The 21,227-nt window shown below is 42.9% G+C and overlaps 1 protein-coding gene across 14 annotated transcripts in view; it reads left to right on the top strand.

The window, feature by feature from the left end:
* Positions 1–5,765: 5,765 nt before the first annotated feature.
* Positions 5,766–21,227, top strand: part of NISCH (nischarin) — a 57,457-nt gene continuing 41,995 nt past the window's right edge. For 12 of the 14 annotated variants that reach the window (XR_010589440.1, XR_006177161.2, XR_010589443.1 and 9 more), the window contains exons 1-3: positions 5,772–6,078; positions 14,740–14,823; positions 15,951–16,133. Coding sequence is in view for 8 of the 14 variants with exons in the window: in XM_042861746.2 (XP_042717680.2) it covers positions 5,992–6,078; positions 14,740–14,823; positions 15,951–16,133 (354 nt within the window). In the remaining 6 variants the exon portion in view is untranslated. Of the gene's footprint in view, positions 6,079–14,739; positions 14,824–15,950; positions 16,134–21,227 lie in introns of all 14 variants that reach the window. The other 2 variants (XM_005310129.4, XM_065553147.1) reach the window with 2 other exon arrangements.

Here is a 21,227-nt window from a genome sequence, read left to right as displayed (position 1 = left end):
GTACTGAAATCCTTATACCCAGAGGCCAAAACCTATTAGCCAGAAGGGAAAGTTACTTCCCTATCCTTGCGCAAGGACCAGGAGCATGACCTGGTTAGAAGCCTGTCACAAAACTCCCCAGCTCCGGCTGACCAGAAAGTATCTCTGCGATTCCTATCTATTCCTAGGTCCTGCCCTGTGCCTCCCTTTTTCGTATAGTCCTTAGCAAATGGATGTCTGATACATATCAAGCTCTCTTCCCTCTCTGCCTCCTGATTGCTGTGATGGGGAAGCTGCCTTTTGGCTGCTTCAAGTAGAGAACTTCTCTTTTCTCCTCCCTCCTCTTGACAGCTGGAGGGAGAATCTTTCTCCCCTCACTGCCCCTGCCTCTTGCTTGCTGCCAAGAAAAGGTGATTCTTTCTCCTCCTCAACCCAGCCTTCTGATTTCTGTGAGTTGCTAGGACCGAAGTGCTGCTGTTGGCAGGGGTCTGCATTTCAAGGAGTCCCATCTATTGGGGAGGGGTTACACATACACCAATATTTGTTCATTGTAAATAAGTGTTGCGGTGCTACAATGATGGAAATAAAAAAATCTGTGAACCACGGAAGCTGCAGGGGACAGAGGCAGACGTAGTAGCTGAAACTCCTTGAAACACTTTTTAAAAATGAAATTATTTGTCAGTGTCCCTTTAAAAACTAACCTGCTGTTTTGGAAAATCAGTCTCAAAAGCTTTCCCTTATTTAAAAAGACAACACTGGCATAGTACTGTCTCTAATCATGGTGGTGTTGTAAATTGCAGTGCTTTGCACAATTACTGTAGAATGCTGTAGTTCACTTTTTGTGAGGATTGTGGAGGAAAGGATGAAACTGACTACATACACGAAGTAAAATTAACCAGACTAGTTCCCTGTCCGGACAGAATGAACCACAAACCTGAACAAACAGGAGTGATGGGGAAATGTGAATCCTTTCATTTTTAATAATCTGAAGCATTGTTAGTAATACAAGTAAAGAAAAACTTTCAGTATATAGTCTGATCCTGCTGTCCTCATGGAAGCAAAACTCCTGCTGACTTCCATGGCTGTTTGCTCTCCATTTTGATCATCACCCTCCTTTTGCGGGCAATCAAAATGCAGTGCTGGTTACTGGGGATTGTTTCAAAATGCATGCTCTGGCAGTTGTGGGAGGGCCCCAAATGCCATCTGCGTCTGAACCCCCCTCACAACTTTTAGATGTGACCCCCAGGGAGCAGCATGGAGGATGCTGCATTCCTGCTTGTCCATAATGTAGCTGTTCTGGGGATAAACAGAACATCAATCTGCCTGATTATCAATACAGCAGAAATTCACTTAATCTGGAGATCATGGGAGGCAGTACCTTGTGGGCAGCAGGCTCTCTGTGGTACAATAACTGTCATTTCTATAACCTCATTTGTCTGTTAATAAAAAACATCTAAAGAGAGGGGAGTGGGAGTGTTGTGTACTGATTTCAACACATTTTTTGATGCAGCTATAGTCCACTTCACACACTGTGGCAGTGGCTCTAAGAGTGACTGTCTTTGGTTACACAAACGGAAATCAGAAAGGGGAAGGAGTGTAAATCTCTGAGCTTGTAAGAAAGATTTTTTTTCCCCACTAGTCACAAGGGAGGGCTTGATATGGCAAGGGGCTGAGCACCTTCTGTAAGATATTGAGTGTGCTCCTCTCCCTGCAAATCAACTGCCGATAAGGGTATCTAGCACTTAAGAAGATCAGACCTTTGTGAGCTCTTGAATTTATTCAAGCAGGTTAAACACTCAGGGTCAAATTTTCCTCTGTTACATCGGTTCCACCCTGTTAATTTCAATGGAAATTAAATGGTGTAACGGAGAGGGAAATTTCACTCTTGGTACTGAAGTAGTAGTGTCATATGATTTTATCCTCAATAGACTAAATTCAGCACTGATTTACATCCTGTGCAACCCCAGGTTAAATCAACACAGACTCTGACCCTATGTATGCCTAGTAAAGTAACTGAACTGCGTAAGAATGGCCACAGAGGATCAGATGGTATAATGGGATAGCCTAATTTTGGCAATTAATTGGTGTTTGATTATTAGCGGGAAATATGCCCAATGGCCTGTGATGGGATGTTAGATGGGGTGGGATCTGAGTTACTACAGAGAATTCTTTCCTGGGTGTCTGGCTGGTGAGTCTTGCCCACATGCTCAGGGTTTAGCTGATTGCCATATTTGGGGTCAGGAAGGAATTTTCCTCCAGGGCAGATTGGCAGAGGCCCAGGGGTTTTTTCGCCTTCCTCTGCAGCGTGGGGCATGGGTCACTTGCTGGAAGATTCTCTGCACCTTGAAGTCTTTAAACCATGATTTGAGGACTTCAATGGCTCAGACACAGGTTTGATACAGGAGTGGGTGGGTGAGATTCTGTGGCCTGTGTTGTGCAGGAGGTCAGACTAGATGATAATAATGGTCCCTTCTGACCTTAAAGTCTATGAGTCTATGAGAGCAATGGACCATCTAGCCTAGTATCTGGTCTTCCCAAAGTGGCCAGTGCCGCATGCTTCAGAGGGAATGAACAGAACAGGGGCAATCATCAGGTGATCCATCCCCTGTTGTCCAGGCTCAGCTTCTGGCAGTCAGAGGTTTAGGGATACGCAGACCATGGGGTTGCATCCCTGACCAACTTGGCTAATAACCATTGATGGGCCTATCCTCTATGAACTTATCTAATTCTTGTTTGACCCAATTATACTTCTGACCTTCACAACATCCCTGGCAATGAGTTCCACAGGTGGACTGTGCATTGTCTGAAGAAGTACTTCCTTACATTTGTTTTAAATCTGCTGCCTATTAATTTCATCAGGTGACACCTGGTTCTTGTATTATGTAAAAAGGTAAATAGTACTTCCTGATTCACTTTCTCAACACCAGTCATGATTTTATAGACATTTACCATGTCCCCCCCTTAGTCATCTCTTTTCCAAGCATGACATTCTTGTGTAATGCTTCTTTAGACAGTGATAGGAGAAGTGGCTGATGGGACGCTGACTGCATATGCTAATCCTACCACCCACGCACAGTTGAGAATTAATTAGGAACAGGAGAACAGGATCAGACAAGATGACAAACATGCCAGTACAGCAAATTGTTATTTACTTAAGAAGATGGAACATTCAGAGGGATCTTAATTAAAATTGTTCTCTAAAAATACCTAACTCATTATGACACAGTGCTTAGCAGCAGCTCCTTCCAACACTGTGGTGATGGCAGAAGACCTTCTTCCTGGAATGTATTCAGCATAGGTCTTTGTCTTCTCACAGGCATGATCCCTTTGAAGTCACAAGCTGTGGGAAAGAAGGGCAGCGCTCCCACGCTCAGGGAAGAATTAAAAAAGTATGCATTTATCAAGCTAGCATTTGCCCTCGGTAGAAGACTTGTCCTGCTTATCTATTGTGCTCCTTTCTGTTCTCAAGACAGTTGGTATGGCTACTTCCATCTTTTCATGTTCTCTGTATGTATAAATATCGTCTTGCTGTATGTTCCAGTCTATGCATCCGATGAAGTGGACTGTAGCCCATGAAAGCTTATGCTCAAATAAATTTGTTAGTCTCTAAGGTGCCACAAGTACTCCTGTTCTTTTTTCAAGACACTGAGACTCTCAACACTTATTCTGTGATTCAGTTTTCCCATCTATAAAATGGGACTAATGATACTTATCTCCATTGTAAACTAACTGCTTTGAGATCTACGGATGAAAAGTGTTACATAATGTAAAGGGGAATAATGATACCTCCTTGGTAAAGCACTTTGAATTCTACTTCTGAAAAGTGCTGTATAAGAGCTAGATACTATTAATCATAAAATAATATTGGGACAAATTCTACCCTCACTTATAAAGTGTAGTGTAAATAATGGCAGAAATTAGACTGTCCTCTACACTGATTTAGAAGATTCTATTTACATATGGGCCAAATTCTAGTTTCAATTACACCCCATGCAACCCCACCCATTTCACAGGGCATGTCTCAGATCAGAATTTGCTTCTTAGTTCTCCAAAGGTCTTTATCTTAATTGAATTAAATTAACACCCAATTCTAATCCTTATTTTTAATTAATTCTTCTATCATCTCTCTCTCCTATTTTCTGTATTTTCTAACTTCTTTACAGTACTTCAATCAAGTTGAGCCTAATTCAATCCTTAATTGCATGGATATAACTGAGGGGAGAATTTTCCCCTTTGCTTTCTTTGTTGGGCATCCTTAGATTCTCTGCTTTCTTCTCTAATGTCTGCACCTGGGATATATTCTGTCTCGGTGACACTGGTGTAATTTTGACTACAGTGCAGTCAATGGGCCAGATCCTTATTGGTGTAAATGGAATTAAAAGTGGCTTCAGTGAAGTCAAAGGAGTTATGCCAATTTACACTAACTGAAGATCTGGCCCCATGGATTAACATTATTGTCACTGAGGTCAGAACTGTTCCACTCTTTCTGTTCAGCCTAAATTGCCATTTCCAGCTTCCCTGGAACCTTCGAATTCTGGCAATCTTCTGATTAAAGCACCTGTCCATGTCAGGCAGGGGCAACTCTGGGGCAAGGTTTCCTCACAGAGCTGTTCTGTTGAGATGCTTGTGAAAACTGCCATTACTACATTCTTATGCTGTCATCAGCCTGAAAGGCAGGGCAGCTACCATTAGATGAGTAAGACTTCAATCGGCTATTACAACAGTAAATATCACTATTCTCTACCATATTTCTTTTTATTTCCAGTCCTATGTACCAGGGAGGGTATGCACTGGAGGAAGCTTGTACAGGCTCCTGGGGAAATGATTTACTAAGTAGAGTGTAGTGCAGGGGTCTCAAACACATGGCCCGGGGGCCACATGGGCCCCCGGGGTTGTTTTCTGCGGCCCGCGAGCGCCTTGCGCCCCCCCGCCCCAGCATTTACCTAGAGCAGCTCCAGCCCGACGCACACTGGGGGAAGGGCAGGCTTCCTGCCTGCCCTGCCCCCTGCCGCTCCGGGAAGCGGCCGGAACGTGGGGGAAGGGGGGGCACAGGGCTCTGTGTGTTGCTCTTGCTTCAGGCAGCACCCCCAGCAGCTCCCGTTGGCCACAGTTCCCCGTTCCCGGCCAATGGGAGCTGCTGGGGGTGGTGCTTGAAGCAACAGCAACACACAGACCCCTGTGCCCCTCCTCCCCCAGGTTCCAGCCACTTCCCGGAGCGGTGCTGGGACAGGCAGGCAGGTGGGTGTCGGGCCGGAGCCCGCCCCCCACGCCCCTCCTGCAGCCCAACCCCCTGCTGTACCCCGCACCCCTCCTGCAGCCCAACCCCCTGGTGTACCCCACACCCTAACTCCCTGCCCTGAGCCCCCACCACACCCCACACCCCTCCTGTCCTCCCTCGGGGCAGGAAGGGGGCAGAGTTGGGGTGGGGATTTCAGGGAAGGGGTTGGAATGGAGGCAGAGCCTCATGGAAGGGGTGGCGTGGGGGCGGAGCCAAGGGGGACGGCGGGAGGTATCAGTGATGCAGCCCTCGGCCAATGTACTAGTCCTCATGTGGCCCTCCTGGTCATTTGAGTTTGAGACCCCTCGTATAGTGCATGAATAACCCTCCTGGCCTGTTCCATAGCCCGCCCATAAACTGCAGGCCCGCCCTTTGAGTCGTAGCACCACCCCTAAACTAAAGGTCCCGCCTCCTGAGCATCAGACCCCGCCCCTCCCGTGCTACGTTCCGGCTACCAGTGCTGCCTCAGACTCAGCCTGGATCTAAGCCACGCCCCTCCCGTGTGCCTGTCTGCGGTGGAGGCTCCCAATAAAGTTGCTGTGGTTGGGGCGGGCCGCTGCCTATGGGGCGGCCGGGGAGGGGGAAGAGACAGAGCGGGATGCAAACAAACATGGCGGCGGCGGCGGTTGGTGCTGTGGGAGGCGGCGCTGCCGCCGGGGCCAGGCGGAGGAGAGCGGCCGAGTGAGCGCCGCGCAGCCGGAGCCCGGACAGCCAGCCGCCCCGCGGGACAAGGGATGGAAGCGGTGGGGACCGGGGAGGAGGGTGAGGAGCCGCCCAAGGAGGCCCGGATACTCGGCTCCGAGCTGGTGGAGAGCTACACGGTGAGGGGCCAATGGGGCCGGGGGCCGACCCCGGGGACCGGTTTGGGGGTAACGCTGGCGGGCCGGGGGCCGTCCCCGGGGACCGGTGTGGGGATAACGCTGGAGGGCCGGGGACCTATTGGGGGATGGGGCTGGAGGCGGGGAGTCGGACCAGCCGAGGGTGCTATCCCGTACATGGGGTGCAATGGGATCGTGGGAAGCAGGGAAGGGAGTAGGTTGCCCACAGGTCCAATGGGCGAGATGGGGCTGGTGAGAGGGGAGCAGGACAACCCCCAGTGCGCTAGTACTAGCTCATAGTCTCCTCGCGGAGTATGGAAGGGAGTTGTCTGAGTGCTGGCTTGGGATAGCGAAGCGGCCGGTTTGGGTATCCTCCTCATTTCACTCCTTCCTCTGCTGCCCTGGGGAACAGAAGAGCAGAATTTTCAAAAGTGCCCAGTCCCCCCTATTGGGGCCAGATTTTCCAAAGTGCTCAGTACACTGGAGAATGAGCCTTTCTCCAAAATCTGGCCCCAATTGCTGGTGCTGAGCCCTTGAAAATCTGGCCCAGGAGCTCATTTGAAAATTTAGCCCTTTGGAGCAAAGCAATACCTTTTATTTAGCAGGATTTGTATGAGTGGCTGTCATGTTCTTAGTATCTATTTGCTGTAAGAATTTGTCAGTAAGGGAAGATAGCTTTTAAACTTAGACTAAATACAATATTTTAATGGTTGACATAATGATAACATTTTAAGCCTATCTTTTAGTTGAAAAGTTTTGAGAGTTTTCCTGGGGAAAATCAGATGATTCAGGGAGGGTGATTGGGGTTAAAATTCTCAGCAAACATTTCTGAGTTTACTTAACAACTTGGGGAAGGAGTTTAAAATGCCATACATAGCACACAAATTCTTTTTTAAAACTGTATATAGGAATTACACTATATAAAATAGTCTCTTTTTCAGGAAGTTGTTTAAAATAAAAAAAGTAATTGCACATGTCCATTAAATTACTGTTTATATAACTAAAAATTTGTTCTCCTCCTAGTTTAGTTTATTGTGATTAGAACAATCTCTTCTCACTGAATCCATCAGTATGATTTCTGCACACAGAATTAAGTGCTCAGAAAATGCTTAGAAAATTTAAAGGGACACAGTCAACTTAAAAATGGCCCTTTCTGATTTTTTTTTTACCTGCTATTGTTACAAGTAACATCTCTGCTTACTGTAGCTGAAAATTTTGAAAAAAATCCTGTCTTTTTCCATGTTACTTCTGTGAATAGGGGGTCTGGAACAATTTGTATAGTGCGGGTGCTGAGAGTCATTGAACCAAACTATAAACCCTGTATGTGATGGAAACTGTTTCAAGCCAGTGGGTGTGGCAGCATCCCCAGAATCCCTAGTTCCAGCACCTATGTCTGTGAACCTTCACACAGTTTTTAAATAGGAAAGTGTGTAGAACCAGGTATTGGCAGGAGGACTCAGACAGATGTAGTGCACGAAATTCTGTAACTGTTTAGATTGACTAGATTTCAGGTTAGTGTTGTCCCTTTAAACATGTGTAATGTGACTATTCTCCTTATGTTTTCCACACTTTGCAATGAGTCAGATGTGACAAGCAAATTTGTTTGCTGTTTAAGAGCAATCACTGTGTTGCCTGTACAGCAGGGGTTCTCAACCTTTTTCTTTCTGAGGCCCCGCCCAACATGCTATAAAAGCTCCATGGTCCAGCTGGGCCACAACAATGGTTTTTCTGCATATAAAAGCCAGGGCTGGTGTTAGGAGGTAGTAAGGGTAATTGCTTGGGGCCCCACACCATAGGGGGCACTGTGAAGCTAAGTTGATCAGGTTTTGGCATCAGTCCTGGGTGGTGGGGCTTGAGGCCCGGGCTGCAGTCCTGCATGGATGGACTTCAGCTTTCTGCCCTGGGCCCTAGTGAGTCTAATGCCAGCCATTCTTGTCGTCGCCCCCTGGAGGTCCAGTAGTACAGGATACTCCTATATTGGGGATAGTAAATCAAAACATAGGTATCTGGTGAAGATTTCAATTAACTTGGTTAAGAGGTTTCAGAGTAGCAGCCGTGTTAGTCTGTATCCGCAAAAAGAAGAACAGGAGTACTTGTGGCACCTTAGAGACTAACAAATTTATTAGAGCATAATCCGAAGAAGTGGGCTGTAGTCCACGAAAGCTTATGCTCTAATAAATTTGTTAGTCTCTAAGGTGCCACAAGTACTCCTGTTCTTCTTTTTTTTGGTTAAGAGGAGCATTCAGCATTTAGTTTGTTAGAAAACCTATCAAGAATTTTTTATCAGTGTTCTGACTGGTCCTCTTACCCTAGTCATATGCATTTTTTGTATATTTATATTGTTGCTGACGTGCTAAGTGTACTGTATAGCTGGAGAGACAGTTCCTGTCCCAAGGAACTTAGTTTAAAAGACTAAGATCAGACAGTGCACTGGGAGATCCTGACCAGAGCATAGTGATAATTTAGAACCTTTTTGCTTTGTTTATGAACTGAAGTGGTAATGATATTGTTGAGCAACTTCTAAGTTTATTTTTGTTTAATGATAATGGAGGTTCTGGAAATCTTAGTATGTTGGTGCCATGTTCTGTGGGTAAGGTAAGAGACTTGTTTAATATTTTTGTAGATTCTTCCTCCCTGATACTGTTTTGGCTGTAATGTGCAGAATCTGACAGGATTAACACTGCAAAATAGAGATTCATATTATATAGCAGAAGCTGCAGATGGACATTATATAACAGACTATACAAGGCTGCTAGAGATGTTAAGCATTATCTAAACATTGAAACAGGAGGTCTCATAACCCTGAATCCACATCTCTCTCTACTTTATAGCCCACCTCCTATCTTGACAGAGCAACAGAGCCTAGATGGAAAGCGTTTGTACTAAATTTACTTGTTCTTCATCCCTGGATCACATCTTTGTATCCTATTTTACTACTGTAGTGTTAGCAGAAAATCAAAGTGTACTTACATGACTGTTAATTTTTTCTCCTCTTCCAGCTTTTATAAAACCTAAAGGCAATAGTAATGTGTTTATACAGTTTTTAAAAGTCTACAGATTTTTTTAAAAATAAACATTTGTCTTCAGTGTTTGGAACTCAAACATTGCAACACTGAGACTCTGAAAGTGAAAGAGGCTGCACAAAAGTGAAACGACTTACTTGTTTTTTCCAATCTGAGAAAAATGTAAAAAAAAAAAAATAATTAGCAGCAAACTGAACTTTTGCAACGTCCACTTTTAGTAATCCAAGGTATTGGTAGCAACATTTATATTGTGATTTTTAAGTTCTCTCCTTTTTTAAAAAACAAAACAAATGGCCTGGTCCTGGGTTTTAATAAGGCGCACCTTTATTAAAAACGCTGAATTAAATTAAGGGGGAAATAAGGTAAAAGTACACCTCCACTTTGAATTTTCTGCATTAACTTTTATTTTATGTTGTTGGTTTTAAAAGAATCAGCATGCTTTAGCATGGTTTCTTCTTATTTTCTTCCACCCCATGAGGGTACTGAATTCAAGAACGTCACAGACTGGAAAAATTTCAAGAGCCATTTTAATGCGCTTATCTTCATAACAGCTTTGTCCTGTAGAATATCATCAGGGGTAAGACAACAGTTCTAGGTGGCTTAAACACATGTTAGCAATACTCACTGAAATTGAGGAATGGAATACTCACTGTGTATTGAGGAATGGAAAGAAGGATTATGTATGAAACCAGTGGTTCTCAAACTTTTATACTGGTGACCCCTTTCACATAGCAAGCCTTTGAGTGCGACCCCTCTTATAAATTAAAAACACTTTTTAATATATTTAACACCATTATAAATGCTGGAGGCAAAGTAGGGTTTGGGGTGGAGGCTGACAGCTCGTGACCCCCTGAGAGGTTCTGACCCCCAGTTTGAGAACCCCTTGGTAAAAGCTAACCTGAAAGAAACTAAACTTGCTATTTAGTCTCCCTTGGTCTTTGAAAACATTTATCAGTGAAAATGTGAAGAGTCAGGGCTTTCTCTTGTTTTTACTACTTTTGTATTGTTCTGCTTTCAATTTAAGCTTTAGACATACCACAGCTTTGTCCTTCCTACTTATGTTAGTGCTATTAGATATTCACTGAAGGTTGTCTGGTTAAAGACATGACTCTCATACCGCTAGCACTGCATTTGTTTCCCCCACGCACCTGGTTCATTGCCCCTGAATTGTGCTCCTGCATTTCCTGGCAATTGCAAACATTTTTTAATCTAAATACTTAGCTTGATTTTTTTAAAGGAAATTATTGCAGCTTTGTGTATTAATATAGAGTTTTTACCTACTTGTAGCTTTATTAGGGAGGAAATATGATTTTGTGGTTATGTCATGGGTCTGGAATTTGGAAGTTGTTGGTGATCTGCACACCTCTGCCCCAGACTTTGGGCAAATCCCAGTTTCTCCATCTGTAAAATGAAAGTACTTGCCTTTTTCACCATTGTATTAGGCATAATTCATTAACATCTACTATGCTTTGAGATCCTCAGGTAGAAGTTACTATGGAAGTACAAATCATTCAAGTCTCTAATGTGAGACTAGCATCTTCCTTGCACATAGAGCAAGTGAACTGGAATCAGGCTGTAGCACTGATGTTCACTTTAGCAAATGGGGTTAAAAATCATACTGCTGTTTTTGAAATACTAAATTAATATAACATTTTCTTTATGTGCTTGATAGGAATTCTATCTAGGATATAAACTCCTAACTATAACATCAACCTTAAAAAAAAATCAAAATTCTTATCAGCTATTTATTATGCATGCTAAATATAGGTCTTTCTCCGATATAAACATTTCAAACAAATTAAAAACTTGGAGTGACTAGACTGAATGAACAGCTTCATGTCAAGAATGAAGAGATGCATGTGCTCAGTACTATAAGAGTATTAGCATGAAAAAATGACTGATCTATAAATACACTGAAGACTTTACAAGAGAGGATCTAACCTGTCCAAGACAATTAGTATATACTAATATGCTGAAGGGTACAGAACCCCTCACTAAACAGAGTGATCTGGTAAAATGAGACTGCCTGCAAAGCGGGAGTTTTGCTCAGAGGAGCAAGCCAGTGAACTGTCAGGTTGTAAGCAGTTCTGAGATTTAATGAAAAACCGGTGTATGGCTAAAATGCATGCAGAGATCTCTTGCAGTAAGTTAATTTTTGTCTGCAAGACCATACAGGATGATGCAATTTTGTCATCTTTTTCACTTTGTTTATATCATTCCAACAGATGGCTCGATAGACACACGGCCCATGAAAACTCTTCATATAGTAAGCATAGTCAGCCCTGTTGTATTAGTGGGATCAAACAAAATTAGTTAGGAATATTTTTAAACATTAGTCTGACAAACTTTTTTTTAATCAGATTTTTGCTTTAACAATTGGTAGTTAATTCTGTATCAGTTTTTGAAACACTGCTTTGCAGGAAATCCAAGGCTCTCTTCATATTTACTGAGTAAGATATGACAGTGTGGATTATTGTGAAGTGATTCACCAATACTCTGGTTGCTAATGCTTTTAGGGGTGTGTATACATGTACTAATACATGGTGAATGAAGTCTATACACAGGAATCCTATTGCAGTAATTTTAAAATAGCGTTTTGTGACTCCTATCAATACCCCTAAAAATGTTCATTTGGTCAGATCCATTGCTGATCATATCCTTATCCATTTGCTTTTAACAAAGTGGCCAAGATTTATTGCTTCAGCAGGAGGTATTAGCCTTCCATAATGCAGCTATGCTAATTGTGCAGTACTTAATTACGTTAGGTGAGAGGAATAAATTCCTTCCTCCTTGCTGCAGGTTATCAGTTTATACTGAGAATTTTGAGGTTTGATTAACTGTACCTTTACCATAGCTTGCCTACTTTGAGGTATTTTTGATCATACATTATCCAATCTGTGTTTTACATGTAGCCACAATGTATAACCTCCCATAATCGTTAATTCATAAAGCTGATTTTGCTGCATAAAGTATTTCCTCTTATTCTAAATTTAATACCCTCCCCTTTCATTAAGTCTTCCACTTGCTTTCATATGGGAGCAGGTTAAAGGGAAGGGACTGATAGTTTTAATCATAAGCTTAATAATTAATATTGAGTTTGTTTTTGTTGAATGTTTGTTTTTGTTGAATGATCCTAGGCCAGGTATACACTACAGTAGTGCTCTTCACTGTTTTTGAAGTGGGGTCCGCTTTGACAAAAAACTTCAATGTGAGAGCCACCTTAACCTGACACAGATGATTGAACACTCAGAGTTCTTTGTTGGTTGAAGGGGGGGTATGGGATGTGGGCTCTGGGAGGGGGCTTGGGCTGCAGGAGGGGGTATTGGAGGCTGCAGGTTGGGTGGTGGAAGAGCTATTCAGAACCTGCCCATTGAAGGGAGCAGCAGTTACTTCAGATGGCCCCGGCCCCAAGCCACTCCCGGAAGGGGCCAACGCAGCCCCTAGGGGGACACATGGCTCAGCATGATGCCCCTTTCTGCAGGCATGGTCCCCAAACTCCCATTGGCCACAGTTCCCTGTTCCTGGCCAAGGGGAGCTGCGGGGGCAGTGCTTGCAGGCAGGAGCAGCGCGTGGAGACCTCTGCTTCCCCTGTTATCCCCCGGGGCTGCGGGGGCATGCTGGCCGTTTCCGGGAGCGGCATGGGGCCGGAGTAGGCAGGGACTTGCCTTAGCTGCAGCTCCACTGCACCGCCAGAGAGCGCGATTGACAGGGAGCTGCACTTAGGGTTGAATGGATCCGCCACTGGCTCGCGGGCCTTGCAGCGAAGAACACTGCACTATGGACTTATATCGGTATAACTATGTCTCTCAGGAGTGTGAAAAATCCACACCCCTAAGGAACAGTTATACTGACCTAACCCCCAGTGTAGACAGCGCTATGTTGGCGGAAGAGCTTCTCCTGTCGACATAGCTACCACCTCTCATGGAGGTGGATTAACTACACTGCGTCACCGTAGAAGCATCTTTACTTAAGCACTCCAGTGGTGCAGCTGCGCCTATGCAGTGTTTTCAGTGTAGACCTGTAGGCTTTACAGTTTCTCATGGAGTGCAAGTTCCACCATGCCCTTTGAGACTTTATAATTGGGCACAATACTCAGATGAGTTTCAAGTATCAGAGGGGTAGCCGTGTTAGTCTGGATCTGTAAAAAGCAACAAAGAGTCCTGTAAAAAGAACAGGAGTACTTGTGGCACCTTAGAGACTAACAAATTTATTAGAGCATAAGCTTTCGTGGACTACAGCCCACTTCTTCGGATGCATATCTCTGAAAAGAGTCCTGTGGCACCTTATAGACTAACAGATGTATTGGAGCATAGGTTTATGCTCCAATACATCTGTTAGTCTATAAGGTGCCACAGGACTCTCAGATGAGTTTGTAATTCTTTGTATAACCTAACTTCTGTCTTTTCATTACTGTACTTCAAACACCCAAGCAAGTTTTCTGTAGCAGCTGCTGTGCACTAGGTAGACTTCTTGATTGCATTCTGTTGTAGAACTCATTTTTTTTGTAGAACTCATTTTTTTTGCAGCATACTAACATACTATAAATTCTGATGTTTCATGAACAATTAAGTGTCTTTGACCACTTTTAAAGTGTAAATTGTAGCCTATTTTAATATCCTGTATGCTAGTCTTCTGGGCTGATTACATTAAACAAAGGCATTCTTCATTTATTAAGAAGATTTGAAAACTGATCATGAGTAATTTTTTTTTTCAAATGTGATTAGTGATAGAACCGTTCCATTAAGTTCCAGCAGCTGTGAAATGGGACCATGTGACCTGCGGTCTCTTCCACATTCCTGATTATACAGTATCAAGTGATTTCAAGGCTCATTGATCAGCTGATTATTCGCTTCATGCACCTCCCAGAAGAAAGTTGAACAGATGTGGTGCCTTAACTTTTGTGTTTTCCCATTGTTATACACATGGAGATTGGCTCTGTTGGTTCAGGGTTCACCTCTGCTGCCCCTTTTATCTTCCTCCAACACCTTCCAGGTTTCATCACGATGGCTTCCTTCCAATCCGTCAGAAGGTGGATTGTAAGTTTCCTTTAGAACCAAACAACGTGGCTGTAAAAGGTCATCTGCAAATGAAAATCTTAAGGTTCACCTATTCAGCACATCCATAATAAAATACTTTTTGGATCCCCCCGATGTCAGTTGGTTCCAACTTAAATATAATGGCCCATCATGCACAGTCACACCTGCCATGAAGCTCTGTCATAGCCTGGAGCAAGCTCATTGGGCCTTGAGTAATTCTGTTTATTGTTTCTGGCTTCTCAGTTTCTGTACCCTCAAAGGGAATACAGTTATTTAAAAAACTGAAAAATCATTAAATGGACTTGCCTAGGCTTCTCAGAACTCTGCTGGAGTTTCATGGTAGCTGTGAAGTCTGTACATGGTCTATGCTAGGTTGTCACACTGGGCATGATTTTGGTAGACCTGGAGGAGAGATGTTAGCTTTTAGAGTTGTGCGAGGTGCTTCTGAAGAACCATTTATCCTGACTAGAGGAAATGTTCAGAGCATGGTGCAGAAAATGGTGGGATTTTGAAATATTTGTGGTTCACCTTTAAATCATACAGATAAATGGTAGCTGAGTTTAAATGCTCCTCAAGTACCTAACTTTGTTGTTTGCTTTCTTTAGGTATACATTATTCAAGTCAGTGTTGGGAGTCATCAGTGGACAGTCAAACATCGTTACAGTGACTTCCATGACTTGCATGAAAAGGTAAAGATCAGAAGACTGGTCTTGAGCTCTTGCAAAATAAATAACTTGTCAAATCTTGCTCCATGGCACAAACTTACTGACATCCTTATAAAAAAAATATAAAATAAGGGATATTTGGCCTTTGGGATGTAGTGTTAATGAAAGAGCAGATTAACTGAATTGCAAAATGAAGTCCTCACTGCACAAGCAATACAGTCTGCCTCTTCTATACTCCCTTGGATAGACATATCGGCCAATAAGAAGGTAGTTCAACTATTAGGAGGGGCCCTGGCCATTTGGCTTGCTAGGATGAAGAATGTTTTCATTGCCTCCCAGATCAAGCCAAAAAAACCCACCCCTAAACCCAACCACAGCTATCCAGTCAGCAGAGGGGGAAAAAATCCAAACAAACCTGTTTAATTAGTGCAAAGCAAAAACAAATAAAAGCATTATGGCGCCCCCTGGAAGTTAGCATCTGCTTGTCACCAAACCCTAGAACCAACCATGCAGACCCTAATCCTTACACTCTTTGCTGAGAGTGCCATATGTGATCTGTTCACCGGAAGCTGGTTTCAGACCAAAGACTTGCTTCATATGGGTTACAAATGAGCAACCATTGGATAGTAATTTCTAATACCTATCAACCTGTACTGATTTAAAGCAGCAATATCAAAATATGGAATTCAAGGTCCAGACTCTAGAGAAACATTTTTCACACCGAAATAATAAGTAAATAAAAAGATTTTGCGGTCCATTCTAAAGCATCTGGAAATCTGGATTTGTCCCGTGGTCTGCCAGTGACTACCCCTGATCTTGTGGAACAATGCTGGTGGTTGTACTTGATGTTTTTGGGGAGGCTGGGGAAGATTAGGGTTCAAACGTTTGCAGACACTGCCAAAATAAAATATACTTATTATTGTTAAACTTACTGTTGTTGTTTTCTTGTTCTAATATTCTTACCTCCCTCCAAAAAAACTGTCTGAAATGTATAGAAATTGAGATAAGTAGCCAAGTAACTGCAGTTTCAGAGAAATGTTACAGGAAAAAAGAAAACATTCTCTTAAGATATTAAGTTGTACAATATTACATCCTTCTTGCAAGATCAAAAACTACTTGGGTAATAACTTATCATATTTCTGTTTCTACAGCTTGTTTCAGAAAAGAAGATAGATAAAAACCTGCTGCCTCCAAAGAAGATTATTGGGAAAAATTCCAAAAGTCTGGTGGAGAAAAGAGAGAAGGAATTAGAAGTTTACCTGCAAACGCTTCTGGTCAAATTCCCCATTGCTGCACCCAAATTGTTGTCACACTTCTTACACTTTAATTTATACGTAAGTTGCATCCTAGCTATCTAGGGATTTATAAAGTGCCCTCTCACTGTGGTATCTTGCCAATTTGAGTCAATGAGCAGAGCAGGAGTCCAGTGAAAGTTTACACCTTAATTTTGAAGTAGTTTGGGGGTTTTTTTTACTTAATTAAACAAAACAGCTTTAAAATCACTCCCTTTTCAGGATTTGGGCAACATAAAAAGTTAGGCCATAGAATGAGCTTTTCCAATGAAATCTTTGACGCTGTCCCTACTGTCATTGAAACTGTGCTAGCAAATAATGTGGACAGGGCCTTTGACATGAAAAATATGTTGGAGTGATACTCTGGTGCTCTGAATGAATCTGCAGTTGCATTAATTGTTAGTCTGAAATCAATATTGTTAGGTCTCAAAAGGAACATTATGTAATTGAACCCAACCCTGCTTAATGGTTAGTGGTTAGCACTATGGTTCATATTAAGACCGCTTCCAGTAGGCCAAATGAAGAAAAATGGTCTCTCTCCAGGAAATCATACTGATGGAGTGGCCTCTAGAGAAATATCTCTACACAGCAGATCAAGCATTCTCTGCTATAATATTCTAAGTAAGAAGCAATAACTTCTTATTGTGGTTCACAGGTTGAAAATGGTTCATTCATCTCTTGTGATTGGGTTTCTCCTTTTTGTAGCATGCTGTTGTGTTGTAAGGCTAAGCAGACATTACGAAGAGGAACATGCATTGGGTTTGAGCAGGAAGGAAAAGTAGTAATTGCTTTAAATGGATGGATATGTGATGGGGTGGATTATTATCGTTAAGGCTACAATTATGTCACAGAGGTCACGGAATCTGTGACTTCCACTGACCTCTGAGACACTTTCTGCACCAGGGCTGGAGCTCCTAGCCAGCCCCGCCCCCACAGCTCTCAGCCTGGTGAGAGACCCCCCACAGCTGCCCACCATGGTGGTGGAGGACCAGGGAGCCCAGCAGCAGCAGTGGATGCTGAATCCACCTATCCCTTTTGTCAGGGATATTTTTAGTGAAAGTCAGGGACAGGTCACGGGCTTTCGTGAATTTTTGTTTATTGCCTGTGTCCTGTCCATGACTTTTTTACTAAAACTATCCATGACAAAAACCTGGCATTAATTATAGTTCAGTGCAGAGGTTTTGGAATTGAGTCACAAATGATCAGTTAAGTACGTTGATTAAGCTTTAGTGACCAAAGCAAAACCATTTCAAAACACATAATGTGATCATAAATGAGTTTACAATGGTTGACTGGAGTAAATAGAGGTTTATTTCCCGTATCTGTATAATGGGGGTTAATATTTCGATCCATTAATGTTTTGGAAGATGTTTGATTTCAAATGGACGTACTTATATAGTGGATGTACAAAGCATTATTGTGTAGGCAATTTAACTTATATTCTTTAAAAAAAGTATTGTTTTCAAACACACACTGTTTTTGTTTCTTAACTGTGGCTGCCCAATTTGAGATAGTAGGAGGTATGAATTTCAGAGGTGCTGTATACCTGTAACTGCTGCTGAAATTGTGCTTGCCCCACACCTCTGAAAGTCAACCTTGTGTCTGACATTGAGCATCTAAACTGTAACAGCATGTGTAATACTCTATTTAAATTGATTTTTAATTTAGCATGAAAGCTAATAATTTAATTCAGAGTACCTCAGGGTTCAGAGTGCTTTACAAACCCTTACTATACCTAGGCTTGCGAGAATTTGCTTTTTATTTTTTTTATAACTTTGACATAAGAATGTTTATTTTTAAGGATTTTTTCTATTTACATTTTCACAGTTGTGAGAAATTATGGGGGGAATATGTATGAGGGGTCAGACAATTTAATGACAGTAGATGAGATTCAAAAAGTTTTAAAGCTTTATAGCAGTTAATACACAAATTGTAAATATCACATATCAAAATATACAAAGTAAATATCCTTCAATCAAACTCTAATAAGTTCTCAAGCAGCACTTTTCTTGCTTTTCCTGTCTGTACATTTAGATTATTATCCAGGGTAGTAGTTTTTCCTCGGTTTCTACTTGTATGCTGAAATCAGCATTTATTGACATTTACCAATAATAATCTAATCCTTCCAAGCCTAAGTATACCTAATGAGAGGCACTGTAATAGCATTTTACAGTTGTTCAAACTCAGGGACAGAGGTTGAGACTTGCCGATGACCATCTGGCAAGTCAGTGCTAGAGATGAAAAGAGGACTTGGAGTCTCAATCCCCAGTCCTCTGCTCTTGTGCTAGACTACTTTCCCCTTTGTGTCTGGGAATATATCCAAACCCAGCTCATTGAAACTTACTTACTGCTATGTATTTATCCACTCATCTTTATTTTAAAAATATTAGAACTGGGGTTAGCTATCTAGACATCGACCCTCATTCTGTCTTTGGATAGTACTTGTGTGTTAGCAGCAAAGTGCAGTGCTGCTTAAATTATACCTCTTTTCCCAGTAGGCAAATCTGGGTTGATGTATAAACTCATAAAATCTTTTTGTTTGGCTGTTCTAGAATACTTTAAAATATTTACATTAGTTACACATCAAAAAACCCTAAATATTAACTTAGCAATTTTGCTAAATAAATATACCCTCCAGCAGGCCTTTAAGAACATAATGACTGCCTAAGAAGGAGTACTGTGGGAAAGGATCTGGGCATCATAGTTGACCACAAGCTAAATATGAGTCAATAGTGTAACACTGTTGCAAAAAAAGCGAACATCATTCTGGGATGTATTAGCAGGAGTGTTGTACGCAAGACACGAGAAGTAATTCTTCCACTCTACTCCGCGCTGATTAGGCCTCAACTGGAGTATTGTGTCCAGTTCTGGGCGCCACATTTCAGGAAAGATGTAGACAAATTGGAGAAAGTCCAGAGAAGAGCAAGAAAAATGATTAAAGGTCTAGAAACATGACCTTTGAGGGAAGATAGACAAAACAAACCCAATTTTTTCTGGAAAAGACGACTGAGGGGGACATAACAGTTTTCAAGTACATAAAAGGTTGTTACAAGGAGGAGCGAGAAGAATTGTTGTTGTTAACCTCTAAGGATAGGACAAGAAGCAATGGGCTTTAATTGCAGCAAAGGAGGTTTAGGTTGGACATTAGGAAAAACTTCCTAACTGTCAGGGTGGTTAAGCACTGGAATAAATTGCCTAGGGAGTTTGTGTAATCTCCATCATTGGAGATTTTTAAGAGCAGGTTAGACAAACACCTGTCAGGAATGGTCTAGATAATACTTAGACCTGCCACGGGTGCAGGAGACTGGACTAGATGATCTCTCGAGGTCCCTTCCAGTCCTATGATTTATAATGGGGTGGGCAAGCTATGGCCCGGGGACCACATCTGGCCCTCGAGCTCCTGCCGGGAAGTGGGGTCTGCATAGCTCCCGGAAGCAGCGGCATGTCTCCCCTCCGGCTCCTATGCGTAGGGGCAGCCAGGGGGCTCTGCACACTGCCCTCACCGCAGGCACTGCCCCCACAGCTCCCATTGGCTGGGAACCGCAGCCATGGGAGCTGCAGGGGAGGCGCCTGCGGACAGGGCAGTGTGCAGCGCTGCCTGGCCTCACCGCTGCATAGGAGCCAGAGAGGGTACATGCCGCTGTTTCTGGGAGCTGCTTGAGGTAAGCGCTACCTGGAGCCTGCCCCCCTGATCTCCCATGCCCCAACCCCCTGCTCCAGCCCTGATCCCCCTCCGAACTCCTCGGTCCCAGCCTGGAGTACCCTTCTGTACGCCCAACTCTTCATCCCAGCCCTACCCCAGAGCCCGCACCCCCAGCTGGAGCCCTCTCGCACCCCATCTCCCAATTTCATGAGCATTCATGGCTCGTCATACAATTTCCATACCCAGGTGTGGTCCTTGGGCCAAAAACTTTGCCCACCCCTGTTCTATAACATAAGACTGGCCATGCTGAGTCAGACCAATGGTCAGTCTAGCCTAGCATCCTGTCTTCTGACAGTGGTTGGTGCCAGATGCTGCAGAGGGAATGAACAGAGAACAGGGCAATTATTGAGTGATCCATCCCCCGTCTTCCAGTCCCAGCTTCTGGCAGTTAAAGGTTTGGAGACACTCAGAGCATGGATTTGTGTCCGTGAGCAGCGTGGCTCATAGGCATTGATGGACCTATCCTTCTTGAATTTATCTAATTTTTGTTTGAACCCAGTTATATTTCTGGCCTTCACAACATTCCCTGGCAATGAGTTCCAAAGGTTGACAAAGCATTGTATGAAAAAGTGCTTCCTTATGTTTGTTTTAATCCTGCTGCACTGGTCCCTGTACAGATCGTTGGTGGACCCCTCTATTTACCACTCTCCATTGTGAAAACTGATCATTTATTCCTACCCTTTGTTTCTTATCTTTTAACCAGTTACTGATCTATTAGAGGACCTTCCCTCTTATCCCATGCCTGCTTACTTGGTTAAGAGCCTTTGGTGAGGAATGTTGTCAAAGGCTTTCTGCAAGTCTGTGTATACTATATCCACTGGATCCATGTGCACATGCTTGTTGATACCCTCAAAGAATTCTAATAGATTGGTGAGGCATGATTTCCCTTTACAACAGCTGTGTTGACTCTTCCCCAACATATTGTGTTCATCTATGTATCTGATAATTCTGTTTTTCACTGTAGTTTCAACCAATTTGCCTGGTACTGAAGTTAGGCTTACTGGCCTATAATTGCCATACCACAATTAGTAGTTCTGCAATTTGGTGTTTAGTATCAGAGGGATAGCCGTGTTAGTCTGTATCCACAAAAACAAGGAGGAGTCCGGTGGCACCTTAAAGACTAACAGATTTATTTGGGCATAAGCTTTCGTGAGTAAAAAAAACACTTCTTTAGATGCATGGAGTGAAAATTACAGATACAAGCATAAATATACTGGCACATATTTATGCTTGTATCTGTAATTTTCACTCCATGCATCTGAAGAAGTAGTTTTTTACCCCCAAAAGCTTATGCCCAAATAAATCTGTTCGTTTTTAAGGTGCCACCGTGGACTCCTCGTTGTTTTAAATTTGGTGTTCCTTCAGAACTCTTGGGTGAATCCCATCTGGTCCTGGTGGCTTATTGCTGTTTAATTTATCAATTAAAAGGATGT

The sequence above is a fragment of the Chrysemys picta genome, chromosome 7, assembly GCF_011386835.1.
Source record: "Chrysemys picta bellii isolate R12L10 chromosome 7, ASM1138683v2, whole genome shotgun sequence".
NCBI lineage: Eukaryota > Metazoa > Chordata > Testudines > Emydidae > Chrysemys > Chrysemys picta.
This window is presented reverse-complemented; position numbering and strand designations above follow the sequence as displayed.